At 45.6% G+C, this 27,192-nt stretch overlaps 2 protein-coding genes across 4 annotated transcripts; both read right to left on the minus strand.

Moving 5' to 3' along the window:
- Positions 1–300: 300 nt before the first annotated feature.
- LOC103701349 (E3 ubiquitin-protein ligase RGLG3-like) lies at positions 301–10,877 on the minus strand. Of its 3 annotated transcripts, none has more exons than XM_008783379.6 (12): positions 10,743–10,877; positions 9,428–9,581; positions 8,465–8,549; positions 8,199–8,339; positions 7,983–8,096; positions 5,754–5,818; positions 5,598–5,677; positions 5,416–5,521; positions 2,733–2,860; positions 2,498–2,633; positions 2,360–2,416; positions 301–761 (listed from the first exon to the last, which is right to left on the minus strand). In XM_008783379.6, exons 2-12 carry the CDS (start codon positions 9,545–9,547, stop codon positions 678–680), a joined length of 1,116 nt encoding a protein of 371 aa, XP_008781601.3. In that variant the 5' UTR covers positions 9,548–9,581; positions 10,743–10,877; the 3' UTR covers positions 301–677. The 3 variants fall into 3 exon arrangements, with proteins under 3 accessions (XP_008781601.3, XP_008781600.3, XP_088576567.2); XM_008783378.6 differs by having other exon boundaries at positions 5,754–5,851; XM_088720441.2 differs by having other exon boundaries at positions 5,754–5,851; positions 10,687–10,816.
- A 9,189-nt stretch (positions 10,878–20,066) lies between these two features.
- On the minus strand, positions 20,067–23,241 carry LOC149767829 (gibberellin 20 oxidase 2-like). The gene is made up of 3 exons (XM_089930269.1): positions 22,218–23,241; positions 21,796–22,117; positions 20,067–21,255 (listed from the first exon to the last, which is right to left on the minus strand). Exons 1-3 carry the CDS (start codon positions 22,760–22,762, stop codon positions 20,986–20,988), a joined length of 1,137 nt encoding a protein of 378 aa, XP_089786395.1. The 5' UTR covers positions 22,763–23,241; the 3' UTR covers positions 20,067–20,985.
- Between the last annotated feature and the right edge of the window lie 3,951 nt (positions 23,242–27,192).

Here is a 27,192-nt window from a genome sequence, read left to right on the forward strand (position 1 = left end):
TAGTCAGGAATCTCAGTGGTCAAGTTACCGCATAGAGATGGGGCCAATACTCAGGAATCTTAATGGTCAAGGTTACAGTATAGAGATGTATAGACATACATCAGTCTCGGTCTCTGGATGATTGTCATGATAACCCAAGTATTTTTCTTTTCAATGTCTTGCACGTAGTTTACCATTCAGGCTTCAAAATCTGGTTGAAATATGAAAACCTATCTTAACGCCACACACCTCTTCAGATCAGCCCATAAACTGTAAAAACTTGACATCCCAAAAGCTCTTGTAACTTGGGGAAGAGGAAGGTTTGTAAACCAAAGCGGTTTATGCAACAAATAATACATATAAGGTGTCTTGGAATATTTATATCGAAATAAGTTTTTACCTGCTGACTTATTCAGAACAGCTGGAAACAGCCCCACAGTGGTGCTGTTGAAAATTAATTAATCTATAACCAATTTCTGCACTTCCAATAATTTACAATATCAAGCATGCCTTCTTTGATTTAGGCATTGAGATTTGAGGCCTCTTTCCTTTGCCTTTTTAACAGAAAGCAAGCTCGATGGTATCATGCACATTGATTAAGCAGCATCCTAATTAGTAATGCATTGCCAAACAACTGCCCAATCCCGTTAGCAGCAACACGGTAGACAAATGACCCTTATCATTTGGTACAGATCATCTCAAGCGAAGAGTCTCAGGCGCGTACTTATGGGTGCCCGGCATAAGGGGCATGTCGATAATGTTGCACCACAATCCTTGCAAGTCTTAACAAAGAAAGGAAGAAGTTGCAAAAGTTATGACCTCATTCTAAATAATGAGCTCAAATTAAAAAAGGAAAGACAAATCACCTTTCCAACACAAGCTTCAACAGATAATCTTAGGGCATACACGAAGGGTTTTACTATGATAAAAAGTATAATTTGTACCAATAATTTTCGGGTAAGTTTTTCAAATATGACCTTCAGCTGTCATGCTTCAGCTAAAAAAGAGTAATGTCATGCCTATTTGCCATAAAAGTCTCGGGGCTAAGACTAATGCTGGAACTTGGAAGCAAGTTTAATCACTCCAAGAAATTGGAAGACAAAATAATGAATCGTCTTAAGATTATATGCATGATTGAGCTTGAAAAGGCACACCCACATACACATTAAATGTGGCAGCACCATTTTTCACTAGCATGGCTTGTTATAGAATTATTTTTATTTACATTATTAGTAAAAACATAATATATGAATAAAAAGGCTTATTGGAATAGTCCAACTTATATAACAAAGTTGAAGTCAGCTTATTACTTGAACCACTAAAATTCCTAAGCCAGACATATATTAGTGAATAATTTATCTAAGCAGGAAAAATCAAATTTTTAACTAGGACCATGGGAATTATCATAGGGTTTGCCACATATAACTCCTAACAGGTTTAAACAGATAATTCCTAACAAAGACTAGACTAATAATAGACAAACAAAGCAATAAATCAGATATTCCATATACGACCGTTATAACTGTAATGCTATTATCTTAGTTGGAAAAAAACTAATTCACAGGTTGTATCAGCAACAAGAATGTTGGGAGATATTCATTATACTAATTTTTCTCATGTTTTATATGGGGAATTCTTGAATTAATACAATATGATGTACCTCCAATAATTGTGAATATAAAGTATAGAAAATTGGCATCGGCATATATTCTAGAGAATATGTACATTCATATATTTCCATCATTACACCATGATAATAATAAGGTAAGATTCAATATAATATGTTGCTCTTCTTATAATTACATATCTATTATATAGAAAATGTTTATTATATAATACTGAATTATTATTTGATACTTCTCAGGTTTTGTCATTTTTGCAGAATCTGGAGAGCTTTGTTATTGTCCGAATAGCATCAATTTTTTGTTTCAAGCATATGTAGCAAACAAATAAACTAGTGGCTTCATCATCATTCATCACAAATTCTATGACGCTTCAACAAGATGCAGGCAGGTCATGTGATGCTGGTTAAATAGAACAGTAATAAAAAACACCTAACTTCAGGTTTATGATACCAATGCCCTGTAATGCTATTCAAAGTTTCCAACTTCTTGAAATATAATGATTCAACTTTTCACCTAAAAAAAAATAAAGTAGATGGAATTTAGGTTCTAGTTGAAAACTAGATGATTGTTCTCAAATATTGTGGACTATTATACCAGGTCTCAACTGCTTCAGCATCGCAAGCAAATTATATTTTGAACACCTAGAATGATCCAGCATAAAGTATCTCCACCTTTAAGTAAATTAAATAAATTGATGCCACACCATCCTTCATTTATGTGATTTGTTTAGACATGTAGGTTGAGGTAAAGCTTACCAAATGGCCACATCCGAATGCCATATCCTTTGGATTTGTCAAGCAAATAGGGCAGGCCTTGAAAAGCAGCAAATATTTGTTAAGGCAGTTAACCATTTGAAAACCAAAAAGGGCGTATGGATGGGAAGAAAACCCTACCTGCTCTACTGGAGCATTGTAACCAGTAGACTGGGAGGTTTCTGGCCAATGATAAGAATTTCTTGCATTATCATGTTCAATTACAGCACTTGGAGGAGGAAGAATCTTAGGGGCATCTATCTTATCCCTTTGCTTTCTGTGAGAGAGCAGAAGCTTGGTATTAGAAACTCCCAGATCATTGACAGAGTCTGGCAACACCATACAACTATCAGTATAGAATGTTCCCCAGACTTACTCTGTGGGTTGGAGGCGTTGTGTGGCTTTATATTGCAAGGGAATTTCCATCAGTGCCGCAAGTGCAAATGCTGCTTCTTTCTTTGATATTTCCATGTTTGAGGACATGATATTCGTGAAGTTCACAAACTGAAATGACCAAAGTTCGAATCAGAAGAGGGAACAAAGAATATGCAGCCCCTTTCCACATTCACATAAGTATACTGAAAAGACAACAATCATTGAAAATGCATTAGTGAAATAAGTAAATAACAAAAGGAGCAAAATACCGATGAGGTTCTATTCTGAAATAATTTACTTAGGAAATATATTGAAGTTTTGTATGTTACAGATGATGAATGACAATGGTCAGCTTGAATTCCCTTTATCACAAAATGTGGCCATTTTATTTTTCCTTCAGGAAGAAATAAGTCAGCACTACTTGTAGATGGCAACACAAAACAAACTTTAGCAGATGAATTCATTTCTCATCAACTTTTGATCTATTTACTGCTCACAGGCAGGGTAACTGGGAAAGATGTGAGACCAGCACTGCAGTGTATGCTCCACCCAAAGTAGCCATTATACCCCAATCATCTGCACACGTGGTCAAAATCTGCCATGTGGGAAATTCAGAGTATCCTAAAGCAGTATGTGTTTATAGCTAACCCTGTAGAACCTGGGTTTCTGGAAAGCTGCCTTCTTGGATTGACTTCGTACTCTAAATCTAACAGGATCGGTTTCATTCAGAAAACATTATGCCATTTACATTTTAGAAGTTGCTGGAACTCTTACAAATCTATGTTGATGGAACAAACATATCACATTTCTTTTCTTTTCCTTTAAGACTCACAAAATAAGTTTGTCTTTTGTTATATTAATTCATACCACCATTTCCTGCATCCCACTTCCTAAATCTATGGTTCTAACTTATCATACTCCAACCCAGCTTTCAGTTGGTAGCACGGGCAGTTCTCAGTTTCCATGGCAGATTTCAGCTCCTATATACAATTTACTAGGCAAGTCATTGTCTTCAAGGTGCCTAGCTTCCTTGATATCCAACTGGTCAGGTGCTGTCTAAAATAATTTTCAGGATCACACTTCTATATATACTGGGGGCAGGAGCAGACAGGATTTGTGAGATCCATTCCAATTCCTCATAAAGATTTAAACAATAAAAAGGTAAAATTTTTGAATTTTTTTAAGCATAATCTAACTTCTTATAAATCTTGAAAGTTGATGACCATCAATAAAGCATACAGATTCAGCTTCCACAATATGCTGGTCCTATAGCTTTATTGGTTAGAGCATTAAAAAAGTGATTTAAACAACAGGATTTAAGCCTCACAGCAACCAACAATTATATCATAATTTTATCATTAAGTTGGTATGTCTTGTTTTCACCTCCTATAAGTCCATGATCCAAACAGTACATGCACATATCCATTATAGGCTCCATGAATAAAGGAACATATTGAAGAATGAAATAAGTAATGGTCATAGTATAGGCGACTAATCTATGCAGATGGGTGGCAAAAGCATTGCAATTATACAAGGCTATAAGCACTAAGTCAATGCCTTGGCAGATATTGTTTAAGAAATTAAAAAAACTATGAAAAAACATGAACCTAAGAAATGGAAAATTGAAAATAAGGAAAAAATGTTTCTTAAAGTTGATGAAAACAATTTTTTTTTTCTTTTGTCTCTTAATCTTTGCAAAAATTGCTCAAGTTATATATTGCTCAACTTCATGGCAGAAACTTGGACCAGTTCTTTAACATTTTTCCTTGAGCTCTATACTGTTCTTCTTTCCAACAAAGTGATAGTGTGGTTTACAGTACTTGTTATAGATGGGTTTTTTTTTCAAAAAAAATACTGCCTTTGTTCGTATGTATGGGAACCAAATTAGTTCTTTAGTCATTTGATATTAGCCTGATTTTAAATATCTCACTCAATAACCTAGCTAATGAAATCAATCTAATTTCTCCTATGTTTGTTCATGCCTCAGTTGGTATTTTATCCAACCCTAATACCCAACCCTTTTGCTTCATTTCTCAAAGTCATCTCTAATTTGGAATTTGAAGTGAACCTCCCCAACTCCAAAAAGAAAAAGAAAAGAAAAAAAAAGGTGACTCCCTCACTCCTCAACCATGGCCCTTCCCAAAAGAATTCCTTTTGTAGAACCTCTATTCAAAAATGAAAGCTTTCCATCTTTATTTAGTTTTTCTATCTTTAACAAATCAAATTACCCTCGCTCTTAATGCATCTAATGCATACAACTTTTCCTCCCCTCATCCTAGCTAATTTATAATTCTTTCTTGTTCTCTTCTAGAAGACAATTCAATATTTATGTTCATTGCAATATTGTACAAACGACTGGATAACTGTGTAACTAGTGAAATAATGAGGTAATCTCCTCATATAAAAGCAAGTGAGGTTCTTTTACAAAATAATTGTTCATTTCATGCACTTTTTATAACAACATAAACACCCTTCTTTTTCTTGGCTTTAAACACGAGAGGATTCTTGGTCATATGGTTGGTAAGCATTGACTTCTGTAAGCATAATGTATATCCAGCAGACTGATAGCCAGCAAAGCAGTATGTTTAACATAAGAACATCCGTAAACTCAATATTTTTATAGTTAAAAAAGTTTAACAAGCTACTTGGTATTATCACAAGGAAACTATCAGATGTACAGTTACCTGAAAATTATCAAACGCCCGCTGAGGAATGCAATCATCAAACTGTTGCATCGCATCCCATGGTCCATCACCCACACCAACCATTATGATTGAAAGGGGATAATAGCTGAATGAGCAAAATGCATTAGAATAAAGTATCAGGAGTACAGTATAGAGTTGATGAGCTTATTTCAATGGTTTACCTGGCATCAACTATTGCTTCTATGGTTGCATGTTCTTGTGGACTTGATTTGCCATGTGGTACGTTTGAATTCCTGGTAACCTATACTTGTCAATGAAGCAGAAAATGTAGATATAGTAAGTCAAATGAAAACATCCAATAATGTAAATCTCTTTACCTGCCCATCAGCAATAATGACAAGCACATGGTACTGCCAGTTATTTTTTTCAACAACCTGAATAGCTGCACGGATAACTGGAGCAAATGAGGTTGGGCCTGCAAACCAGGTGCAAGAAAGGATCATGGCATGAATGCCAAACAAATTAGTGATGAAATTGTTGGAGTATAACAGAAAGTCGCAAGTCATCCAAGCATTGTAATTTTTCATACAATTTACAACACTGCTGGATCAACATGGATCACTAGCATAAACTATATACATAAGACAATAAGATAAACGCTTCTGCTGCAAAGAAAAATAACAAGTCAATGTTAATGAATAAAAATATTTACACAATTTTTCTTATAAAAAAACTATCTTCACTGTTAAAACCTAAAAGAGCTCTGCATAACATATTTAAGATAAATTCACCAAGAACATGGAAAAAGTCTTGCACAAATATCAGATAGGATTGAAGTACCGCCTGTTCGTTGTGTGTCGAATGGATGGTTAATATCATGCCTTGGCAATCAAGGTTCAAGATACCAGTATCGAGCCATGTACCAGTTGTGTCTCGGATCAGGACAGAACTGTGATGCTTCCACTCCGACTCTTGGGATGTTATGGTGTCTAGATGCCAACTTTTTATTTTTGTTGTTCAATTTCTTTAAAAACTTTTTCTTATACGAGAATTTGAGTGAATGTCGAAAACCTTTTCTATATGGCCTGATGCGCCGTCCTTCCCATCCTTTATCATCTCCCTTCCTCTCTCGCTCTCTCTCTCGCTCCCCTCTCTCCTCCCCCTTCTCTATTTCTCAGTTAACGTCTGCATTTCCTCCCATGACTAAACCTAAGGGAAGGCGAGTGGACCTCCCCCCTGCCCCCTGCTCTCTATTTCTTGGTCTTTGTCTGCACTATGAGGTAGGTCATGCCTAGTACCAGCCAAACCGACCTTGGTACTCACTGATTCTGACTAGTTTCAGCTGGATGGATAGGATATCTTGGCCCATTAATTAACTAGTGTCCCACAAGTGTCCTGATCTTAGTTTCCGGATATAACAATACAATATTGATGGTACTATCTCATTTAAGCGTGATCTAAATCCTTGGTTCCGATACTTGCACGCATCATGACAAATGCTGGCATGCAACTTGTACCATGCCAATGTTATCTGCTTGTAACACACCAACATGATACATACTATGAAATGATGTGCCATGTTGAGCAACACCTAAGTACATCTAGATATGAGTTTCAAGAGTAAGACATATTTTTGTACTTTTTTCTCTTTTTTTGCTGGATTCTTCTAGTTTACATTTCCTTGATTATCTATCTACATTTTATTTCCAGCATACTTTGTCTTATTAAAAATTTTAATTTCCGTTATGTCTTAATTTAGTATTGGCTTATAATTAAGACTCGAAGATGAATATAGTTCTTTATGTATAAACCTTGCCATTCCAAGTCTTGAAATATTTGACAGGTATCTCTTAAGTTTGTGAGTTTAAACTATGTAAATATCAAGGAAGGTAGCCCATCCTGCTAATTGATCTTTAGGTTGCCCCATTGTGATCTACACAGTTCATGGTTTCAAAATATGCAAATGGCCTCTCCACATGCAGGGGTACTACTGCATACATTTGACCCTCCCTAGATCCCATAATAGTGGGAGCCTCATGCACTAGCCCGTCCTTTTTTTTTTCCTCCTAACATGCACTTTCTTGCCCACAGACACAAGGTCTAAGAACTTATAAGAGCACAAACTTTAAAAAGTTAACACCACAAATATGTCGCAAAACTGGAAATAAGAAAGTGCATAGGAATTGGGTGTGATTTTGTGATTCTGCGGGATTTTGAAGCAGGTACATTACCCAAGAAGTTTCTTGCAACTAAGATTGAGTGTCGTTTCTTTGTGCCTATGCTCTTTATATTGTAGTTGTGCTGCACATGACAAATGGTCCACAAAGTCGGGCAATGCATCAAGTCCATGTGGGACCACTTGTAGCACATGACGCCATAGTTGCACAAGTGCACATTAAGCAGTAAGATATATTCTTTGAGATTATTAAACAGTAAGATATCAATTTGTATTTTTATGCCATTTATACTCCATTCTGAATGGTTTTAATTCACATATAAAACCTTCCATAGCAAGTGCTGAATGACTATAAACTATACTTCTACAAATGCTGAATAGTCAATTTATTCCCAAGAGACAGCAATAGAAAGGAAGAAACAATTCAAACCTGACAAGTTTAGGTAAGGAGCAATCTCTCTGTATCGTGCAAGAGCCTCCTCAAAACCATTACAAGGATGGCAATCAGGGTAAAAGCTGAAGACAGAGTGGTCATGTGTCGAAGCTATGAAATTAAAGGTAAATTATGTAAGTAACTAAGAAAAACTAATGGCATGAACAAACCTTCAAATATAATTATGAAAGTAAAAGGAGAAAAGCAACTTACCATCACCAAAACCAAAACATGGTATCAAATTGTCCTCATCAAATGGAGACAATGTACGCCCAATTATTGAAATGGCTTGCTCATAGGGATTAGGTGTATCACCAATAGCATGAAGAGATCTTCTACTAAAAGAATACTTACCTACAACCGGCAGATAATAATGTTACTTTCGCTTAGCTAACAAAAAACAATGAATTCTTTTAAAAGATATCAAAAAACAGAAAACAAAATGGTCTCCACTTTTTGACAGAAATCCATCACATCACCTGTCCATTCGTTGCTTTTTGTGAAGTCAATACCTAGAATTAAATTTGAGGACTCAAGTCCAGCTTCTCTCAATGCAGAAATAACCTGAAAATGAAAAATAAGTTATACATTAAATGTCAAACTAACATTACTATAACCACGTTTTAAAATGTAACAGTTGGGTGCTGGCATGGCAAATCTCAATGTCAATCAATGAATAGTGGTATTTAGAAATGGAATATAAAAGCCAGGTGAATCTTGAACCAGATTTATCTTGAGAATGATTGTTGGAGAACCTGTGCACATAAGCTCATCAACAATGATATGAATGAATCAAAATATTCATACGATCACCACTATGAGGTCGATCAATAATATTTGAGTGAATGCTGATATCTTAGAAGCATTATATTAAAAAGCATAGCAAATCCGTTATGTCTTTATCACTTGCCCTGTGTTAGAAGAAAGATTCTGACCTTCACTTCTCAACTGTGACACAAGGCTGAGGGATTCACCTCCAGAGATGAACCAAAAAAGAACCTTTATAGGTTCTACCTTCTCTTTTTTGATATGTCAAAGTTGCACATTTTCATGCTAAGTGGTGATAACTAGACATATAAGACAACACTGCAAATGATGGCAGCCAAACTTGTACTTTTTCAAAAAAGAATTTTATACAGGAAAAAAATGCATATAAGAAGCATGGGAGAAGACATAAGATACCACAGATAATTGAATCTAATGATGTTTATGATATGTAAAGGTTTCCACTTAAATGGGTTGAAGATGTTTAGGCCTTTGAGACATCGTGAGGACTCATCCTTCATTAAGGAACAACCTATTGATCAGATAATTTCTACTGCTTAAGATAGTCAACCATCTATCAAATTCCTAATTTTTAATCTATCTGAGTTCATAGTTACAGAGTTCTATCAGACTAGAAAGAACATGAAACTGGGCAGATACTAAGCCCAAGTAAATACCTGGTCAAGTGAGCTGAAATTGTCAGGGATAAAGTTTGCTGTTTGCCTATATTCCTTGGAATTCCCAGAAGGAAAAGTAACTTGTTGCCCATGCTTGCGGTGAGATTTTGTATGCCACATATGTAGTGGAGTGTTGAATACCAGAGAAAATATTCTGCAGAAAAATATACAGCAGATGATTTCAGGAAGCTATTGTTGTCATATGACAAAAAAGTCAGCTTAAATGTATAACAACAAACACAGAAATATCAATAACAGTTCAGGTTGCAAGAGGTTACTTTCCTTATTACACTCATCAACATGAAAAAGCCATGCAGCTACGAAGTCCTAATATTATTCTTTTTTTTTATGTAAGTCCTAATATTATTCTTGAATAAATCAAAATTGCACAGGAAGGCATTAGGTAGATGACATAAATCAATAGTAACAAGCTAGCCTTAAGCAAACAATTATCAGTACAAGATTATGACAGTTGAGCATAATTTAACCACTTCTCCAATATTTAGACAGATAATATCCCCACACCGGCCACAGATAATCAGCATCCTGACCAAGCAAAGAAACCAAGATCTTTAATATCAACATTTTCTACTTTTCAAGAACATCATATTGGGAGATGCATCTAAAACCAAGCAATCCTCACCGCCAGATGATAGAATTTGTAAAATTAGGGTTTCCACAAATAAGGATGCTAATTCCACAAAAGTTCCTAGTCCGAGAAAACAATCTCTACACAACGCAATAAACAGTGAAGATAATTGAAATGGCGTCAGTCCATAACTCGCAACCACAGACTCGGCATAAACATTTTCTACTTTTCAAGAACATCATGCCAGTTGGGAGATGCATCTAAAACCAAGCAATCCTCATCGCCAGATGATAGAATTTGTAAATTAGGGTTTCCACAAATAAGGATACTAATTCCACAAAAGTTCTTGGTCCGAGAAAACAATCTCTACACAACGCAATAAACAGTGAAGAGAATTGAAATGGTGCCAATCCATAACTCGCAACCACAGACTCGGCATAATTAAAACACAAGAAATTCATAGCAGTTGAATCCCATCAAACTTTTCAATTTTCTTCGTTTTCAGTTCCCACATATCAAACCGCAGCTACAAATTAATTCCAGCAAATCTGCACCCAATTTTCTTTTTGAACGATTGCTATTAGGGCCGATCAAAATTCGCAGATTCTTTGCCAAAAAGGAACAAGAAAGCATTAATCACCTACGGCGATGAAGGATCGCAGACACTCACCGATGAAGAAAAAGATGGAGACGAGAGGTTTCAGGCGAAGAAGAATATCTCCTTACCTCAAGAAGAGCAAGTCTTTCTTTCTCCGTCTTTCTTGGTTTCTTGGGTCTTCTGCTATCCCCGTTCTTTAATATGAGAGTCGAAGATGAGAGAGGCGTGCAACTTGGGATTGCTTTTGGATTTCGGACGGGTGAAAAAAAAAACCGTTCTGCTCATCCGAGGTCAAAATAGTGAAACTGAAGTTGCGACAACGTCAGTGCATAACCGCCGTCATAATACCCTTTTTTTTTTTTTCTTCTTCTTTCTTTTTTTTTTCTTGAAAAAAAAGAAAAAGAAAAGAGAGGATGAGGAGAACCTCACCCGCATAGCAACCTCCACTGGGCCCCCTCTCCGCTGGAGAGTGTTCGATATAGGTAGAACATTTTTTTTACTCATATCCTCTCTATCTGTGGTAGAGCCCCATCAGCATGGCAGTCCTATCTTCATGTGAGTACGCCACACCAGTCCACCTAAGTAATGGCAGACCAGATAGCGACTCCATAGGATAAACCAGGCGAGGGGCATCCGGTCTCCATATTTAATCGACGCTCGTGCATTTCGAACCTGAGCCACTCCGATGGAATCAAACCCCGTTTCCACCGTGCTACCACCTCGATGGTTAATAGTCTTTTCCATTCATGGTCATTTTCTCCTTATCTTTTTGTTACAGTAACGGCCTTTGTATACAAAAATAATGATTGCCATTTAGTTTTTTTAATTATTATGTATCTAAATAAGATAAAATTTATACTCAAAATTTATAAAATTTATGCTAGGTCAAGATGGGTCATGTTGGATTTCTGGGACAGTATCTGTGAGCTTGTTTAGATGTTTGCCGCTCTAGTCTGCGGGAATTCTATCGCCTTATCCAAGTTCTAGATTAAAAAAAAAAACAATTTTATTAACAAAAAATATAAACTATGCAGGCTCGTACTCCAATAGAATTTTTTTTCTTTTTTGTTCAAACAAAAAGAAGGGCAGACATCAATCTTATTATTTTGATGCACACAAACATACGAGTTTTTATTTAGCAAACCTGCATAAGATCTCACAATCTAGACCTACATAATAGTACAGGTGGCAAGCAAGTTGGATTGGATAAGATATGAGTTGGGTCAGATATATGATAGATAAAAAAATCTATGAAACCAAATCCGACTTATTTGTTAAATCGGTCAAAAATACACATTCAAATCTATATTTGATTAAATATGTAATATAGCTCGATCTATAACAAGTTGAAACAAATTAAACGGTTAAACATTGCCAACCCTACATAACATCTTCGCACCTAAATCATGCATGAAGAAACATATCAGAAGATAGAAAGTAGCATATGAATTATTCAAATATCATCGAAAGTAACTGTTGCTGGGGGTCCAAACCGAGAACGATTGGCACAGCGGTGTGAACGGGGTTCCCTTGGAATTACTTCGGTTGCGCTCCACCTTCCGCCGGGAAACCTGCAAGCAAGCCTCGCACCACCACCGGGGTAGTGGGGGCCCTCCGACGATCAAGTTAGGGAAGATCGAAGGAGAAGGAGAGGTAGCAGGTAAGATAATACTCTGGAAAATCTTGCTTACCCTCCCCCTTCCCCCCAGCCGCATATATATCAGGCTGGGGGGTTTTTCTGGGGATTGGTCATCGTGTGGCCCGATGGGGTTGCCACTGACATGGTCGTTACAGGGCGTCGTGGGGCAGCGCTGGGTACGGCCATGGCAGGGCGTAGTGGAGCTCCGCTTTGTACGGCTGTTACAGGGGATCGTGGGGCAGCGCCGGATACGGCCGTTGCAGGGAGTAGTGGAGCAGGAGGGCGCGGCGTGCCTCAGGGGAACAGTCTGTTGTTGTCAAGAGATTGCCGACTTGGGGTCGGATTGCTGGATCAAGGGGCAGCCGACTCGGGGTCGGGCTGCGGAGCCGAAGATATCCGACCCGAGGTCGGATTGCTGGATCAAGGGGCAGCCGACTCGGGGTCGGGCTGCGGAGCCGAAGATATCCGACCCGAGGTCGGATTGCTGGATCAAGGGGCAGCCGTAGTCTTCCTGGGCGCGCGTGCCGGTCACGTGGGGCATGGTGGCTAAGTTCCCCCGTAACAGTAGCCCCCCACTTCCGAGCCTGGAACCAGGAGGGGAACGGGTGAAGGGAGTGACGCTTCGAGATTGCCGCCATCCCTCGGAAAGGCGCGCGCGCTCCGAGCTCCCCGCCTTCTTTATGGCGTATGGCGGTTGTCGCTGATCTGGCGGTCTGCGGATTTCGGCGGACATCCTTCCTTAATGGCGTCGATTCGGCGCTAGGCTAGGCATCCGAGGGTTAGGCCTCAGGAAATTCTTCCGGCACCAGGCCAGGCATCCGAGGGTTAGGCCTCAGGAAATTCTTCCGGCGCTAGGCCAGGCATCCGAGGGTTAGGCCTCAGGAAATTCTTCCGGCGCCAGGCCAGGCATCCGAGGGTTAGGCCTCAGGAAATTCTTCCGGCACCAGGCCAGGCATCCGAGGGTTAGGCCTCAGGAAATTCTTCCGGCGCTAGGCCAGGCATCCGAGGGTTAGGCCTTAGGAAATTCTTCCGGCACCAGGCCAGGCATCCGAGGGTTAGGCCTCAGGAAATTCTTCCGGCACCAGGCCAGGCATCCGAGGGTTAGGCCTCAGGAAATTCTTCCGGCGCTCGGCCAGGCATCCGAGGGTTAGGCCTCAGGAAATTCTTCCGGCGCTAGGCCAGGCATCAGAGGGTTAGGCCTCAGGAAATTCTTCCGGCACCAGGCCAGGCATCCGAGGGTTAGGCCTCAGGAAATTTTTCCGGCGCTAGACCAGGCATCCGAGGGTTAGGCCCAGGAAATTCTTCCGGCGCTAGGCCAGGCATCCGAGGGTTAGGCCTCAGGAAATTCTTCCGGCGCTAGGCCAGGCATCCGAGGGTTAGGCCTCAGGAAATTCTTCCGGCGCTAGGCCAGGCATCCGAGGGTTAGGCCTCAGGAAATTCTTCCGGCGCCAGGCCAGGCATCCGAGGGTTAGGCCTCAGGAAATTCTTCCGGCGCCAGGCCAGGCATCCGAGGGTTAGGCCTCAGGAAATTCTTCCGGCGCTAGGCCAGGCATCCGAGGGTTAGGCCTCAGGAAATTCTTCCGGCGCTAGGCCAGGCATCCGAGGGTTAGGCCTCAGGAAATTCTTCCGGCGCTAGGCCAGGCATCCGAGGGTTAGGCCTCAGGAAATTCTTCCGGCGCTAGACCAGGCATCCGAGGGTTAGGCCTCAGGAAATTCTTCCGGCGCTAGGCCAGGCATCCGAGGGTTAGGCCTCAGGAAATTCTTCCGGCGCTAGGCCAGGCATCCGAGGGTTAGGCCTCAGGAAATTCTTCCGGCGCTAGGCCAGGCATCCGAGGGTTAGGCCTCAGAAAATTCTTCCGGCGCCAGGCCAGGCATCCGAGGGTTAGGCCTCAGGAAATTCTTCCGGCGCGAGGCCAGGCATCCGAGGGTTAGGCCTCAGGAAATTCTTCCGGCGCTAGACCAAGCATCCGAGGGTTAGGCCTCAGGAAATTCTTCCGGCGCTAGGCCAGGCATCCGAGGGTTAGGCCTCAGGAAATTCTTCCGGCGCTAGGCCAGGCATCCGAGGGTTAGGCCTCAGGAAATTCTTCCGGCGCTAGGCCAGGCATCCGAGGGTTAGGCCTCAGGAAATTCTTCCGGCGCTAGGCCAGGCATCCGAGGGTTAGGCCTCAGGAAATTCTTCCGGCGCTAGACCAGGCATCCGAGGGTTAGGCCTCAGGAAATTCTTCCGGCGCTAGGCCAGGCATCCGAGGGTTAGGTCTCAGGAAATTCCGCTCGTTGGTCGGCCAAGGCTGGTGCAAGCCGAGGCGACCGGTCGGGGCTTCAGGCTAGTCTGCTCCCGGGATGATCATCGGGTTAGCCTGGCATCCGAGGGCCGAGCCTCGGGGAATTCCGCTCGTTGGTCGGCCAAGGCTGGCGCAAGCCGAGGCGACCGGTCGGGGCTTCAGGCTAGTCTGCTCCCGGGATGATCATCGGGTTAGCCTGGCATCCGAGGGCCGAGCCTCGGGGAATTCCGCTCGTTGGTCGGCCAAGGCTGGCGCAAGCCAAGGCGACCGGTCGGGACTTCAGGCTAGTCTGCTCCCGGGATGATCATCGGGTTAGCCTGGCATCCGAGGGCCGAGCCTCGGGGAATTCCGCTCGTTGGCCACGCGCCTGTCACTTGCCGCTCGACGGGGTTTCTCCGTGGCCAGCTGAGATCGTGTTTCTCCTCCTCTCGAAGCGTCGCCTGGGGAACACCAGAAGGCCATTAAATGCTAATTGAGGCGTTACCTGGGAAATCGGACCGGCCAGTTGCTGCTTGCGAGGAGTGCCCAGGACCTGCGCCATTTCCCTCGCTTCTTCCAAGAGGTCCAGGTTCCCTCGGAGCTGCTCCGAATTGGCCTCGGGTCGGTGCGCGGCCACCCGGGGCGAAGGGGAGTCCGAGCTCCACGGGGACGACCGCTTCCGTGCCATAGGTTAGGCCGAAAGGCGTCTCCCCGGCAGGGGTCCGATGCGTGGTCCGGTACGCCCAAAGGATGTTCTCGAGTTCTTCGACCCAAGCTTGCCTCGTCCGACCGATTCGCGCCTTAACTCCTTGGAGGATTGTCCGATTTGTCACCTCGGCCTCACCGTTGGTTTGGGGATGCGACACAGATGTGAACCGATGCTCGATCCCGAACTCCTCGCAGAAGTCACGGAAATGCTTGTTGTCGAACTGTCGTCCATTATCCGAGATGAGGACCCGGGGTACCCCAAATCGGACAATGATGTTTTTCTTCACGAACTTCCGGACTTGCGCCTCCGTGATAGTGGCCGGCGGCTCTGCCTCCACCCACTTGGTGAAGTAGTCGATTGCAACAATCAAGAATTTCCGCTGGGCGGAAGCGACGGGAAATGGTCCGAGGATATCCATTCCCCACTGTGCGAAGGGCCAGGGTGCGGTGATTGGTGCCAAGGGGACAGAAGGGACTCTCTAGACGTTGGCGGGGCGCTGGCAGGCGTCGCATTTCCGTACGTGATCCTTCGAGTCCTCCAACAAGGTAGGCCAATAATAGCCTTGCCTCATGATCTTGTGCGCCAAGGACCTAGCCCCCAAGTGCGATCCGCAGACGCCCTCGTGGACTTCGCCGAGGACGTAGGCCGCCTCCAAGGGGCGGAGGCACCTTAAGAGGGGGGCGGTGAACGAGGCCCGATACAGCCTTCCTTCATAGAGTACGTAGTGGGCGGACTTCTTGACAAGTCGCCGAGCTTGATCTTCGTCTTCAGGGAGGATCCCTTCGGCGAGGTAGGCGACGAGCGGGTCCATCCAAGACGGCTCCGGATCAATTGCCATCACCGCCCCAGCCTCGCCGATGCTTGGGGCATCCAGGGTCTCCAGGTATATTGCCCTCGACAGGTTGTGCGCCTCTGCGCCCACCAAGCGGGACAACCTGTCGGCCCTGGCATTTTCGCTTCTGGGGACCTGCTGGAGGTCGACGCTGCCGAGGTCGGGAATGAGCGCTTGCACCTTCCGGACGTAGTTCTGCATGGTCGGGCTCCGGGCCTCGAACTCCCCACGGACCTGCCCGACCACCAGCTGGGAGTCGGTGAAGACCTTCAAACGCCGGATGCCGAGCTCCCCGGTGAGTTTGAGTCCCGCGACTAGGCCTCGTACTCCGCCTCGTTGTTGGTCACTGGAAATCCAAACCTCAAGGCATACTCGGCTATCACTCCATCAGGACTAGTAAGGACCAGCCCGGCCCCTCCACCCTCGGGGTTCGACGACCCATCGATGTGAAGCGTCCAGGTCGGAAGGTCGAGGCTGGGCGTTTCCGGCGGTCTAGGTTCCGCCTCCTGCACCGTGCACTCAGCGAGGAAGTCCGCGAGCACCTGGGCCTTGATGGCGGGTCGAGGCTGGTAGCGGATGTCGAACTCACCGAGTTCTACTGCCCACTTCACCAGCCGTCCCGCATTCTCGGGATTGCTGAGGATCTGTCGTAGTGGTTGATCAGTTAAGAGGGTGACAGAATGGGCCTGGAAATAGGGGCGGAGCCTCCTGGTCGTGGTCAGCAGCGCGAAGGCGATCTTTTCAGCCTTCGTATACTGCGTCTCGGCATCCCGTAGGACCCGGCTGATGTAGTACACGGGCTTCTGGAGCTTTGCCTCTTCCCGAACCAGCACCGCACTGACCGCGGTTGGGGAGACCGCCAGATAGAGGTAGAGCATCTCCCCTTCTTGCGGCTTGGACAGTAGGGGAGGAGACGCCAGGTATTCCTTGAGCTGGTCGAATGCTGCTTGACATTCAGCCGTCCAGAGGAAGTCTTTCGGGCGTTTTAACACCTTGAAGAATGGTTGGCAGCGTTCGGCCGATTTTGCCACAAATCGTCCGAGCGCGGCGACCCTTCCAGCGAGCTCCTGAACCTCCTTCACTTTGGTCGGAGGGGACATACCTTGGATGGCCTTGATTTTGTCCGGGTTGGCTTCGATACCCCGCTGGTTGACAATGAAACCGAGGAACCTCCCGGCCGAAGCGCCAAAGGCGCACTTCGCTGGGTTCAGCTTCATGCGAAACTTCCGTAAGGTGGTGAAAGTCTCCTCCAGATCCACGATGTGCTGGTCTGCCTGGCGGCTCTTCACCAGCATATCGTCCACGTACACCTCCATGTTCCGGCCGATTTGCTCTTTGAAGATTTTGTTGACGAGGCGCTGGTAAGTGGCGCCAGCATTCTTCAGACCGAAGGGCATTACCTTGTAGCAGTACAGCCCCCGGTCTGTTATAAAGGTAGTTTTCTCCTCGTCCTGTGGGGCCATCATTATCTGGTTGTAACCGGAGAAGGCGTCCATGAAAGACAGCAGCTGATATCCGGAAGTCGCGTCGACCAGTTGGTCTATCCGCGGAAGCGGAAAGCTATCCTTAGGGGACGCCTTGTTCAGGTCGGTATAGTCGACACACATCCTCCACTTCCCGCTCGCCTTCCGGACAAGTACGACATTTGCCAGCCACTCGGGGTAACTTACCTCCCTTATGAATCCTGCCTCCAAGAGCTTGTCTACCTCCTGGTCGACCACCCGGATCCGATCCGGGGCACAGTGTCTCTTCTTCTGTTTCACTGGCTTGTGGGTCGGGTCGACGTTGAGGGCGTGAGAAATGACCTCCGGGTCGATCCCAGGTACATCGGCCGCCGACCAGGCAAATACATCGGCATTGGCTCGGAGGAATTCCACCAATCGGGCCCGAGCTCCCGGGTCGAGATTGGCGCCGACCCGGACCGCCCGGTCCCGGCGGCCTTCCTCGAGGGGAACTTCGATCACACCCTCGGCCGGCTCCCCTTGCCGCAAGGCCACCTCGTCTCTGGCATCAAGGGACTCGACGCTTAGGGCTTCTGCGGGCTTCTTCCCTTTGAGGGTCGCTAAGAAACATTGCCGTGCGGTCGGTTGGTCACCTCGGACCTCCCCGATCCCGACCGCCGTGGGAAACCGCATGAGCAAGTGATACGTGGAGACTACCGCGCGAAGGGCGTTTAGCCCGGGTCGTCCGAGGATAGCGTTGTAGGCCGAGGGAACACGGACGACCAAGAATCCGAGTCGCACCGTGGCTTCTGCGGGTGCGACGCCCGCAGTCACAGGCAGCTCAACGACGCCTTCCGCCGGGACAGCGTCACCGGTGAATCCTATGAGGGGGGTGGATATTTTGTGCAACAATTGTCTGGACAAGCCCATCTTTTGGAAGGCCTCGTAAAACAAGATATCAGCTGAGCTTCCACTATCCACAAGAACACGCCTTACATCATAGTTTGCCATAGTGAGGGAGATCACCATGGCGTCATCGTGGGGGGTCTGAACCCCCTTTACATCCTCATCACTAAAGGTGATTACATTGCCGACCCTCTGCCTCTTTGCGACGGCCGCCCCTGACGCTTCCGTCAAGCCCCCTGCGTTCCTCACGGGCCGGGGGCAGCCCCCAGTGATAGTGTGGATCACGCCCGCAACGGGTCGATTCTGCTCCCGAGGCTCCGGGGGAGCCGGGTCGGCCGGACGCGGGTCTGCGGGGGGACGTCGGTCGCTCACATATCGACCGAGACGCCCCCGGCGGATGAGAGCCTCGATCTCGTCCCGAAGCTGGAAGCAGTCTTCTGTATCGTGGCCGTGGTCTCGGTGGTACTCACAGTACGCCCGGGAGGGCCTCTTCCCAGGGATCCTCCGCATCTGTCTCGGGGCCGGGAGATCCTCCCACCCCTTGATCTCCATAAGGATCTGGGTCCGGGGAGTCAGGAGAGGGGTGTACCGGTTGAAACGTCGGGGCGGAGAACGAGGGCGTGGGGCGCCGTGGTTCTTCGCCGGCGACGGGCTTCTGCGCCGATGCTGGGGCGTCGGGCTCCTCCTCTGGCGTGCCTCTTTCCGCCTTTTCTTCCCAAGCTTTGGAGGGATCTCGGCGGCCTCCTTGCTCCGGTGGGCGGCCGCCTCCTCGGCATCCGCATACTGGTTCGCCCGGGACAACAGCTCTGGGAAGCTCCGCGGCAGGCGTTTGTCCAGGGAGAAGGTGAGTCTGCCCTTCCGGAAGCCACGCTTCAGGGCTGAAAGAGCTACTTCCTGACTCAGGTTCCGGACCTCCAGCGTAGCCTTGTTGAAGCGGGTAAGATAATCCCGCAGGCTTTCTCCCTCGTTTTGCCGGACATCAAAGAGGGAGTCGGAGACCAGTCGCCGCCGACTACTGACGGCGAAATGAGTGATGAAGAGGCGAGTGAACTGGTCGAAGGACCGGATTGAGTCAGCCTCCAGCTCGGCGAACCACGCCCTCGCCGGGCCACGGAGGGTTGCCGGAAAAGCCTTGCAGAGAAGGGGATCTGATGCTCCGTGGAGGAGCATAAGGGTCCTGAAACTCTCGACGTGATCCCGCGGGTCCGCCGCCCCGTCATAGGGCTCGATCGCCGGCATTTTGAACCCCGGCGGATTCGGGGTCCGCAGGATCCTCGAGGCAAGCGCCGGCTGGGAGGAGATCTCTAAGTCGGCGAAGGGATCTTTGGAATGGCCCTTCAGGACCTGGAGTTGTCGGTGGAGATCGTCCACCCGCCGGTCCAGGGAGCGCGACCGGTGGGTGGGAGACAAGGGGCGGCGAGAGGGGGACCGACTGGAGCGCGGGTTCCTCGAGGGCTGGGGGGTCTGGGAACGCGCCCGGGCCCGCCTCTCGGACCCCGCGCAGCTCCGGCGGGAAGGTCCCGGCAGAATGGAGCGTGCTCGAGAATCCTCCTCGCGCCGGCGCTCCTCCCCATGGGAGAGGAAGGAGCGCGGGTTGAGGAGGACAGGCGAACGCTCAGGCAGCGGCGGCTCCTGAGCCCGCTGTGGCGCCCGGGACATCGCACCCTGCAGATTCTGCACCGCCTCCGCGAGGGTGCGAACCTGCTGGGTTAGCTGGTCGAACTGGGCGGCTTCGACCGTCTGAACGGGCGGTGGGGAGGTGGAGTGTTGCTGAGAATGTGTTGGAGATGCAGCGGCCCTCCGGCCAGAGGCGCAAGAGGCCCCGCGACCGGAAGCATTGGAAGCTCCACGACCACCTCGCCGTGCCATTACGATCGCTCTGAGATCCGTCCCTTTCTCTAGCGCCAACTGTTGCTGGGGGTCCAAACCGAGAACGATTGGCACAGCGGTGTGAACGGGGTTCCCTTGGAATTACTTCGGTTGCGCTCCACCTTCCGCCGGGAAACCTGCAAGCAAGCCTCGCACCACCACCGGGGTAGTGGGGGCCCTCCGACGATCAAGTTAGGGGAGATCGAAGGAGAAGGAGAGGTAGCAGGTAAGATAATACTCTGGAAAATCTTGCTTACCCTCCCCCTTCCCCCCCAGCCGCATATATATCAGGCTGGGGGGTTTTTCTGGGAATTGGTCATCGTGTGGCCCGATGGGGTTGCCACTGACATGGTCGTTACAGGGCGTCGTGGGGCAGCGCTGGGTACGGCCATGGCAGGGCGTAGTGGAGCTCCGCTTTGTACGGCTGTTACAGGGGATCGTGGGGCAGCGCCGGATACGGCCGTTGCAGGGAGTAGTGGAGCAGGGGGCCGCGGCGTGCCTCAGGGGAACAGTCTGTTGTTGTCAAGAGATTGCCGACTTGGGGCCGTAGTCTTCCTGGGCGCGCGTGCCGGTCACGTGGGGCATGGTGGCTAAGTTCCCCCGTAACAGTAACATATGATTTATTCAAATATCATCCACATCTGCATATGATTGATTCAAATATCATCCACATCTATAAGCCCTCTGGGTTGCCTCGAAATCCAAGGCTGGAGCTATTCTGTTGCTTTGGAGGATAAAAGATGTTGGGCGAAGCATTGTAGGGTTTCACGGTCGACTCTATAGCAGTTTTGAGTGAAGCTCAGCAGCTCCGACCAGGTGAAGTCTGGATACTTGCGTGGATTCTCTTGGCTCACCAGTGCCTCTGGGGGTCGGATCACTCTGTCGCCTCTTGCGCACAGAAAAAAGACTACTGATTGCCTCTTGAGTTGCGGGTTAACCACCGCTCGGTGCAAGCAACTCTTGTATATTCCATTGGTTAAAGCCTGCAAATTAAATAGACAACAAAGAAAAGATGTGTGGCGTGTATGAATATTAATAGGCCGAATAGATGAACATGTATGAAGTCATTTTTCCAACTAAAGATTATCTTGATTGCATGCACCAAATTTCATTTATCTTGATGTTATTTTGGCACTTTTCAAAAGCCTCACAAAGTGATTACCAAGTGGACTCGAAAGTCATTAAACACAATGCAACTATATCCTCTCTCTCTCTCTCTATTGTAACTATCTAAATCCAACAAATTAAGATATCTCTCAACCCAACAAATTAAGATATCCCTAATTTTTTGAAAAAAAAAATAATGAAGGCATTCCTTTTTTTCTAGTTATTTCATCCAACAATTTAAGTTTCTTAATTGCCTTGCTCGTATGCTTGAGCCATTATAATCCAAGGCAAGTGATTCCCGACTCCCCGCCCCTCACTATTTATACGTACTTTTCATGTGTTCCTTTATTCTTCCATTCATTTCATCCAATATTTAAAGTTCCTCTTTTCTTTGTGAAATAAAATAGAATGCATACCATGAATGTGTCACCAATGTTGATCACCAGCGCGTCCGGCTGCGGGTTTAATGCTTGCCATTTGCCATCCGTGAACACCTCCAACCCTCCCACTTGGTCTTGAAGCAGCAGCGTGAGCCCGTTCGGATCGTTATGCGGCCCCGTCCCAAGCACCACCTCCGGCACTTGGCACGACGGATAGTAGTTGCATCTCGACACCGACTCCCCGTCCTCGAAGTATTCTCGGAAATACTCTCGATCCACCCCCAAACTGATCGCCAAAAGATCTATGATCCTCAGAGACAACTCTTTCATAGCTCCAAAATATCTCTCGTAGACCCATCTGCGATAAAGAAACCAAATGTTATAAATTAATGGATACCTTCAGACTGGAAAAATCCAAAGTAGCGTGCTCTAAGAATCACAGCGTATATATATAATACCCCGTTGGCTCAAAATCCTTCCCAAGGCTGGACACGAAGTAGCTGACGACGCCATTCTTAGATCCAACGTTATCATAGCCGAAGGAGAGCGTCTCCTTCCAGGGCAGCTTGGAGGAAAAGCGATCGGCATGGGCTCCGGTGTAGCCCCAAAAGCTCCCACGCTGTCGCTGGATCTTGAGCTTGGTCTCCAGGGGGAGTTTGAAAAGTTCGTCCGCATTTCTCATCGCGTCACGACAGAGAGACGGGTCGATGCCGTGGTTGATTACCTGGAAGAAGCCATGGGCGAGGCAGGCTTGTCGGATGATCTCAGCAGCACGACGGGTGGACGACTCATCTCCTTGGAGAAATCCTTTGAGGTCTACCACTGGGGCCTGGACTTCTTCCAAACAATCAGGCCTCTCGGACTGCGGCCAGAGGAATTCTTTGGGCACGTTGGTTTCTTTCTGGAGGAGAAAGGGGTCAAAGATCACACGGCCGCGGCGGTCTTCTTCTTTGCTCGGGGCTGAAGATGGGTGCAGGAGGCCGGAGCTGGTGATGGAGGCCATGAGAGGATGGAATGAAGGAGTTGGCTCAACGTGAAGGGAGGTGGGATGAATGAGTTTAGGGGAGTGGTGAGGCTGAGAAAGAACTGAGTTTCATATATAGGTCGTATGATAGAGCGGACCATTAAACTGACGAAGCTCAGGGGTAGGAATTAAAAGCGATGAATCCTCATCCGACGGCTAGTTTTCCAAACCAGCAAAAGTCAATACGGACTTTCTAAGATGAGCATCCATATCTCCTACAATCCCTCCAACAGTTAGAATATAAGCAATAAATTCTTCTCCCATGCTAACGACTCGAACGGCTAGTTTTCCAAACCAGTAAATGCCAATGCAAACTTTCCAGAATGATCTCCTAAAATCTCTCAACATCTAGTCTTCTAATTTTTTCCTTCCTAAAATCTCTTAACTATCTATCTTGTAATTATCTCTTTCCTTCTTTATCCCAAGTGTTGCCCGATAAACAACCCAAGAGAGGGGGGGGGGGGGGGGGGGGGGGGGGGGGTGGGAGGGGGTGAATTGGGTTTTGAATAAAGAGTTTGATTTCTTTTTGATTTGCCTAATGAGATTATGAAAGCTTTCTTGATTTTAATCTAAGAGATAAATCTTAACTATAAAGAAAGAAATGGAAACGAGATACTCAAGGAACCACAACACAAACACAACAAGTTTTATAGTGGTTCGGAGCTAACCTTGCTCCTACGTCCTTCAAGTGTCGGCTCGATCTCAGTGTGCCAGAAACTAATCTTTCTGCCTTTTCTTATCGGAGTCGTCTTGTGTCATCTGGAGTCGGCTCGCCAAAAGTTGGAGGCGGCTCGCGATCTTTAAGTATCGACTCGATCTCGGTCCCGTAGAAAAATATTTTTTTGTTTTACTTTTCGGAGTCGGCTCGATATCAGTTAGGTTAAGAAATGGATCTTCTATCTTTTTGCTGGAGTCGACTCGGTATCAGGCGGGTTGAAATGAGTCTTCTGTCTTTTCTCCGGGGTCGACTCAATCTCAAGTGGGGTCGACTCGGGCTCTGTAGTGCCAATCTATCAGGAGTCGACTCGCCCAACCTGGGTGTCGACTCGAGGTCGTGCCAGATACCAACTTTTGTGCCAGAGTCGACTCGAGAAACTTTGGAGTCGACTCGAGTACAGGGCAAGACTGAAATGGTTCCAAACATTATAAAAAATGATCTTAAGAATCCTGAACCATTTTCTAAGTCATCCTAATGTATATACCAATATATTCCCTGAAACACTCACTTGAATTCATTAGTATAATATGAAATATACTAAAGTGTTTTGGACTCATCAAATCAAATAAGGGAACAACAATCACTCAACACCAAGGCCTTATAAATTGCTACGGTGCTTATAAATAAAAGCCCAGCCATGACTCTTAGTATGATAAAAAGAGTTCAACTTCAATACAATATTTGTTTTCTTTCTTTATAGTATCAGAACCGCAAGGCTAACCCCATCATACAGATCCTCCTATTGTCTTAATTTCTCATCATACAGACCCTCCTATTGTTTTAATTCTTCATCAATGGCGATAGCCTCTATCAATGTGGGTAACTTTGTCACTCTTTGTTTGAAGCAGGACAATTTTTCTTTATGGCGTGAACAGGTACTTGCCTTGGCCGAGAGTCAAAATCTTTTATGTTTGCTCATTGGTGAGACTGTAAGAAAGTGTGTGGAAAAACAGAGAGCTCAAACCATGGGAAATTCCTTCATTTCTATTCCTCACACTTAGCTGTTTACAGAGGTAGGCTTTATATAGAGTTGAATGAGACTATAACTAACTAACAAACTATGGTAACTGACTAACGTCCTGCCAGTTCAGCTGAAAAGATTCCAGCTCAGCAAACAACGTGGCTAAAAACTGAAAAAAACAGAATACCAATACAGGACACAGTAAAGAACAGAAAAGAAGCTCGAAAGAAGTTCATTCAGCCTTTCCCGCTCCTGTACTTCACTTTGAATGCAGCTTAAGGTTGAGACTGAAGCTGATCTGCTGCTTTATACTTCAATACCCCCCCGCAAGATGGAGAATAGAGATTGACTATTCCCATCTTGGATAAATGGGATCGAAGAAGAAAGAACGGCAAAGCTTTGGTAAAAATATCAGCTAGCTGCTGCTGTGTTCCAACATGAAAGGTTTCGATGCTGCCTTCTTGAATCTTATCTCGAATCAAATGACAATCCAATTCGATATGTTTGGTGCGCTCATGGAACACCGGATTGGCTGCAATGTGAAGTGCAGCCTGATTATCACAAAAAAGAGTGGCCGCTTGTGGATGAGGAACTTGAAGATCATGTAAAATGTAACGCAGCCATGTTAATTCTGAACAAGTAGTGGCCATGGCCCTGTACTCTGCCTCTGCAGAAGGGCGAGAAACAATAGATTGTTTCTTGGACTTCCAGAAAATCAGAGAACTTCCCAAGAATACACAATAGCCAGTCACTGATCGTCTAGAATCAGGATATGAACCCAATCCGAATCACAATATGCTTGCAATTGTAATGTAGATGAAGAAGAGAACATAATGCCTTGACAAGGAGCTGTTTTAAGGTACCTGAGAACCTTGTGGGCAGCAGCCATATGTGTTGTGGTAGGCTTATCCATAAACTGACTTAGAGTTTGAACAGTATAACTAATGTCTGGTCTTGTTATAGTCAGATACAATAACCGACCAATAAGCCGTCGATAAATAGTGGGATTAGAGAGAAGTTGGCCTGTATCTTTGCTAAGTTTCAAGTTTTGATCCATGGGAATTTTGAGAGGTTTAGACCCCAATGTACCAGAGTCTGCTAAGATATCAAGTGCATACTTCCTCTGACAGATGTGAATCCCTTTAGATGATCGAGCAACTTCTATGCCAAGAAAATATCTAAGGGACCCGAGATCTTTGATCTTAAATTTATCATCTAAGAACTGCTTCAGAACAGAAATTGAATCTAAACAATTGCTGGCCACAATAATATCATCAACATATACCAGCAAAACTGTAAAAATATTGCCATCCTTCTTAGTAAAAAGACTATAGTCGGCCTTTGATTGTGTATAACCAAAATCAAGAAGAGAATTAGAAAATTTAGAGTACCATTGCCGAGAAGCTTGTTTGAGACCATAAAGACTCTTGAGGAGTTTGCAAACTTGGTGAGGTTTTCCTTTTGTATAACCCGGTGGCCTCTTCATATAAATCTCCTCTTCTAAATCCCCATGTAAGAAAGCATTGTTGACATCAAACTGTTGCAAATGCCATCCTCTTACTGCTGCAATAGAAAGAAGACATCGAACTGTGACTAGCTTGGCAACAGGGGAAAAAGTCTCATGATAGTCAATTCCCTCCTGTTGAGTGTATCCTTTTGCCACTAATCTAGCTTTATATCTCTCCACAGTCCCATCTGAGTTATATTTAATCTTGTAAACATATTTGCAGTCAATGGGTTCTTTCCCTGGAGGCAAATCAACAATTTTCCAAGTATGATTAAGTTCAAGAGCAATAATTTCTGCTTCCATAGCCTTGCACCAGTCAGGATTTTGAATTGCTTGCTTATAGCTTTGAGGTTCAAGGTGAGTGGAAATGGAGGAAGAAAAAGCTTGAAAAGCTGGAGAAAAATGCTGATATGACAAAAAATTAGCTAAAGAAAAAAGTGTACCTGAAGAAGAAGAAGAAGATTGCATCTTGTCCAACGAAGAGACTGGTGAAGTGAGATTGACCTGCTGACAGTGATAATCCTGCAGATATTGAGGTGCTTTTCGAATTCTAGTAGATTTTCGAGGAATAGCAGGGTCAATGTGATCAAGAGGTTCAGTTTGGACAACATGTGGAGAGTCAGAAGTAATGTTATCATTGAGTATCAGAGGAGTATCAGTGAGTATCTTTTCTAATACTATTGAAGGAGACTGAGTATCAGAAGGAGAAGAGGTCCTATTAGTGGCTGCAATGTCATTTTGTGGAACAGTATGTGGAATATCAGGAGGAGGAGCAGAATTGAACATAGGAAACACCGGTTTTGATGTATTTTGTTCAGAATTGGAATTGGAGAAAATAGTGTGAAAAGGAAAAATAGTTTCATGGAAGACTACATCTCGAGAGAGAAAAGTAGTATTGCTATTTATATCAAGGACTTTATATCCTTTAACACCAAAAGGATAACCCAAAAATACACATTTTCTGCCTCTTGGATCAAATTTCTTTCGACCATGGGACAAGGTAGAAGCAAAACAAAGGCAACCATATCATTACATCGTTCCCAAGCTTCAAATAATGGATCCTCAGTATTCGTGGGCTTGGGAATAGCTCCATTAATGAATCCAAGCTTGTTCTTGGCTCTCAAGGCTCTACGCATCGCCCTGGACCAAGTAGCATAATTATCTGTGGTGAGAAGATCTGCAACTAGAGTCATTCCAGGATTATCACCATTCTCTAATCGGTA

This window comes from Phoenix dactylifera, chromosome 4 (genome assembly GCF_051530095.1).
Source record: "Phoenix dactylifera cultivar Ajwa chromosome 4, Ajwa_hap1_PhDact_Kaust_v1.1, whole genome shotgun sequence".
NCBI classification, from domain to species: Eukaryota; Viridiplantae; Streptophyta; class Magnoliopsida; order Arecales; family Arecaceae; genus Phoenix; species Phoenix dactylifera.

What these genes read in the sequence shown, in the direction of transcription:
- LOC103701349 (XM_008783378.6), bottom strand. Translation starts at nt 9,547, where the DNA reads ATGTGGCATACAAAATCTCACCGCAAGCATGGGCAACAAGTTACTTTT. An exon ending in TCATTATTGCTGATGGGCAG is followed by an intron (nt 5,678 to 5,753) that starts GTAAAGAGATTT and finishes TGACAAGTATAG; the next exon opens with GTTACCAGGAATTCAAACGT. An exon ending in ACAATGCTCCAGTAGAGCAG is followed by an intron (nt 2,417 to 2,497) that starts GTAGGGTTTTCT and finishes CTGCTTTTCAAG; the next exon opens with GCCTGCCCTATTTGCTTGAC.
- LOC149767829 (XM_089930269.1), bottom strand. Translation starts at nt 22,762, where the DNA reads ATGGCCTCCATCACCAGCTCCGGCCTCCTGCACCCATCTTCAGCCCCG. An exon ending in AAGGATTTTGAGCCAACGGG is followed by an intron (nt 22,118 to 22,217) that starts GTATTATATATA and finishes TCTTTATCGCAG; the next exon opens with ATGGGTCTACGAGAGATATT. An exon ending in ACATTGGTGACACATTCATG is followed by an intron (nt 21,256 to 21,795) that starts GTATGCATTCTA and finishes TTTAATTTGCAG; the next exon opens with GCTTTAACCAATGGAATATA.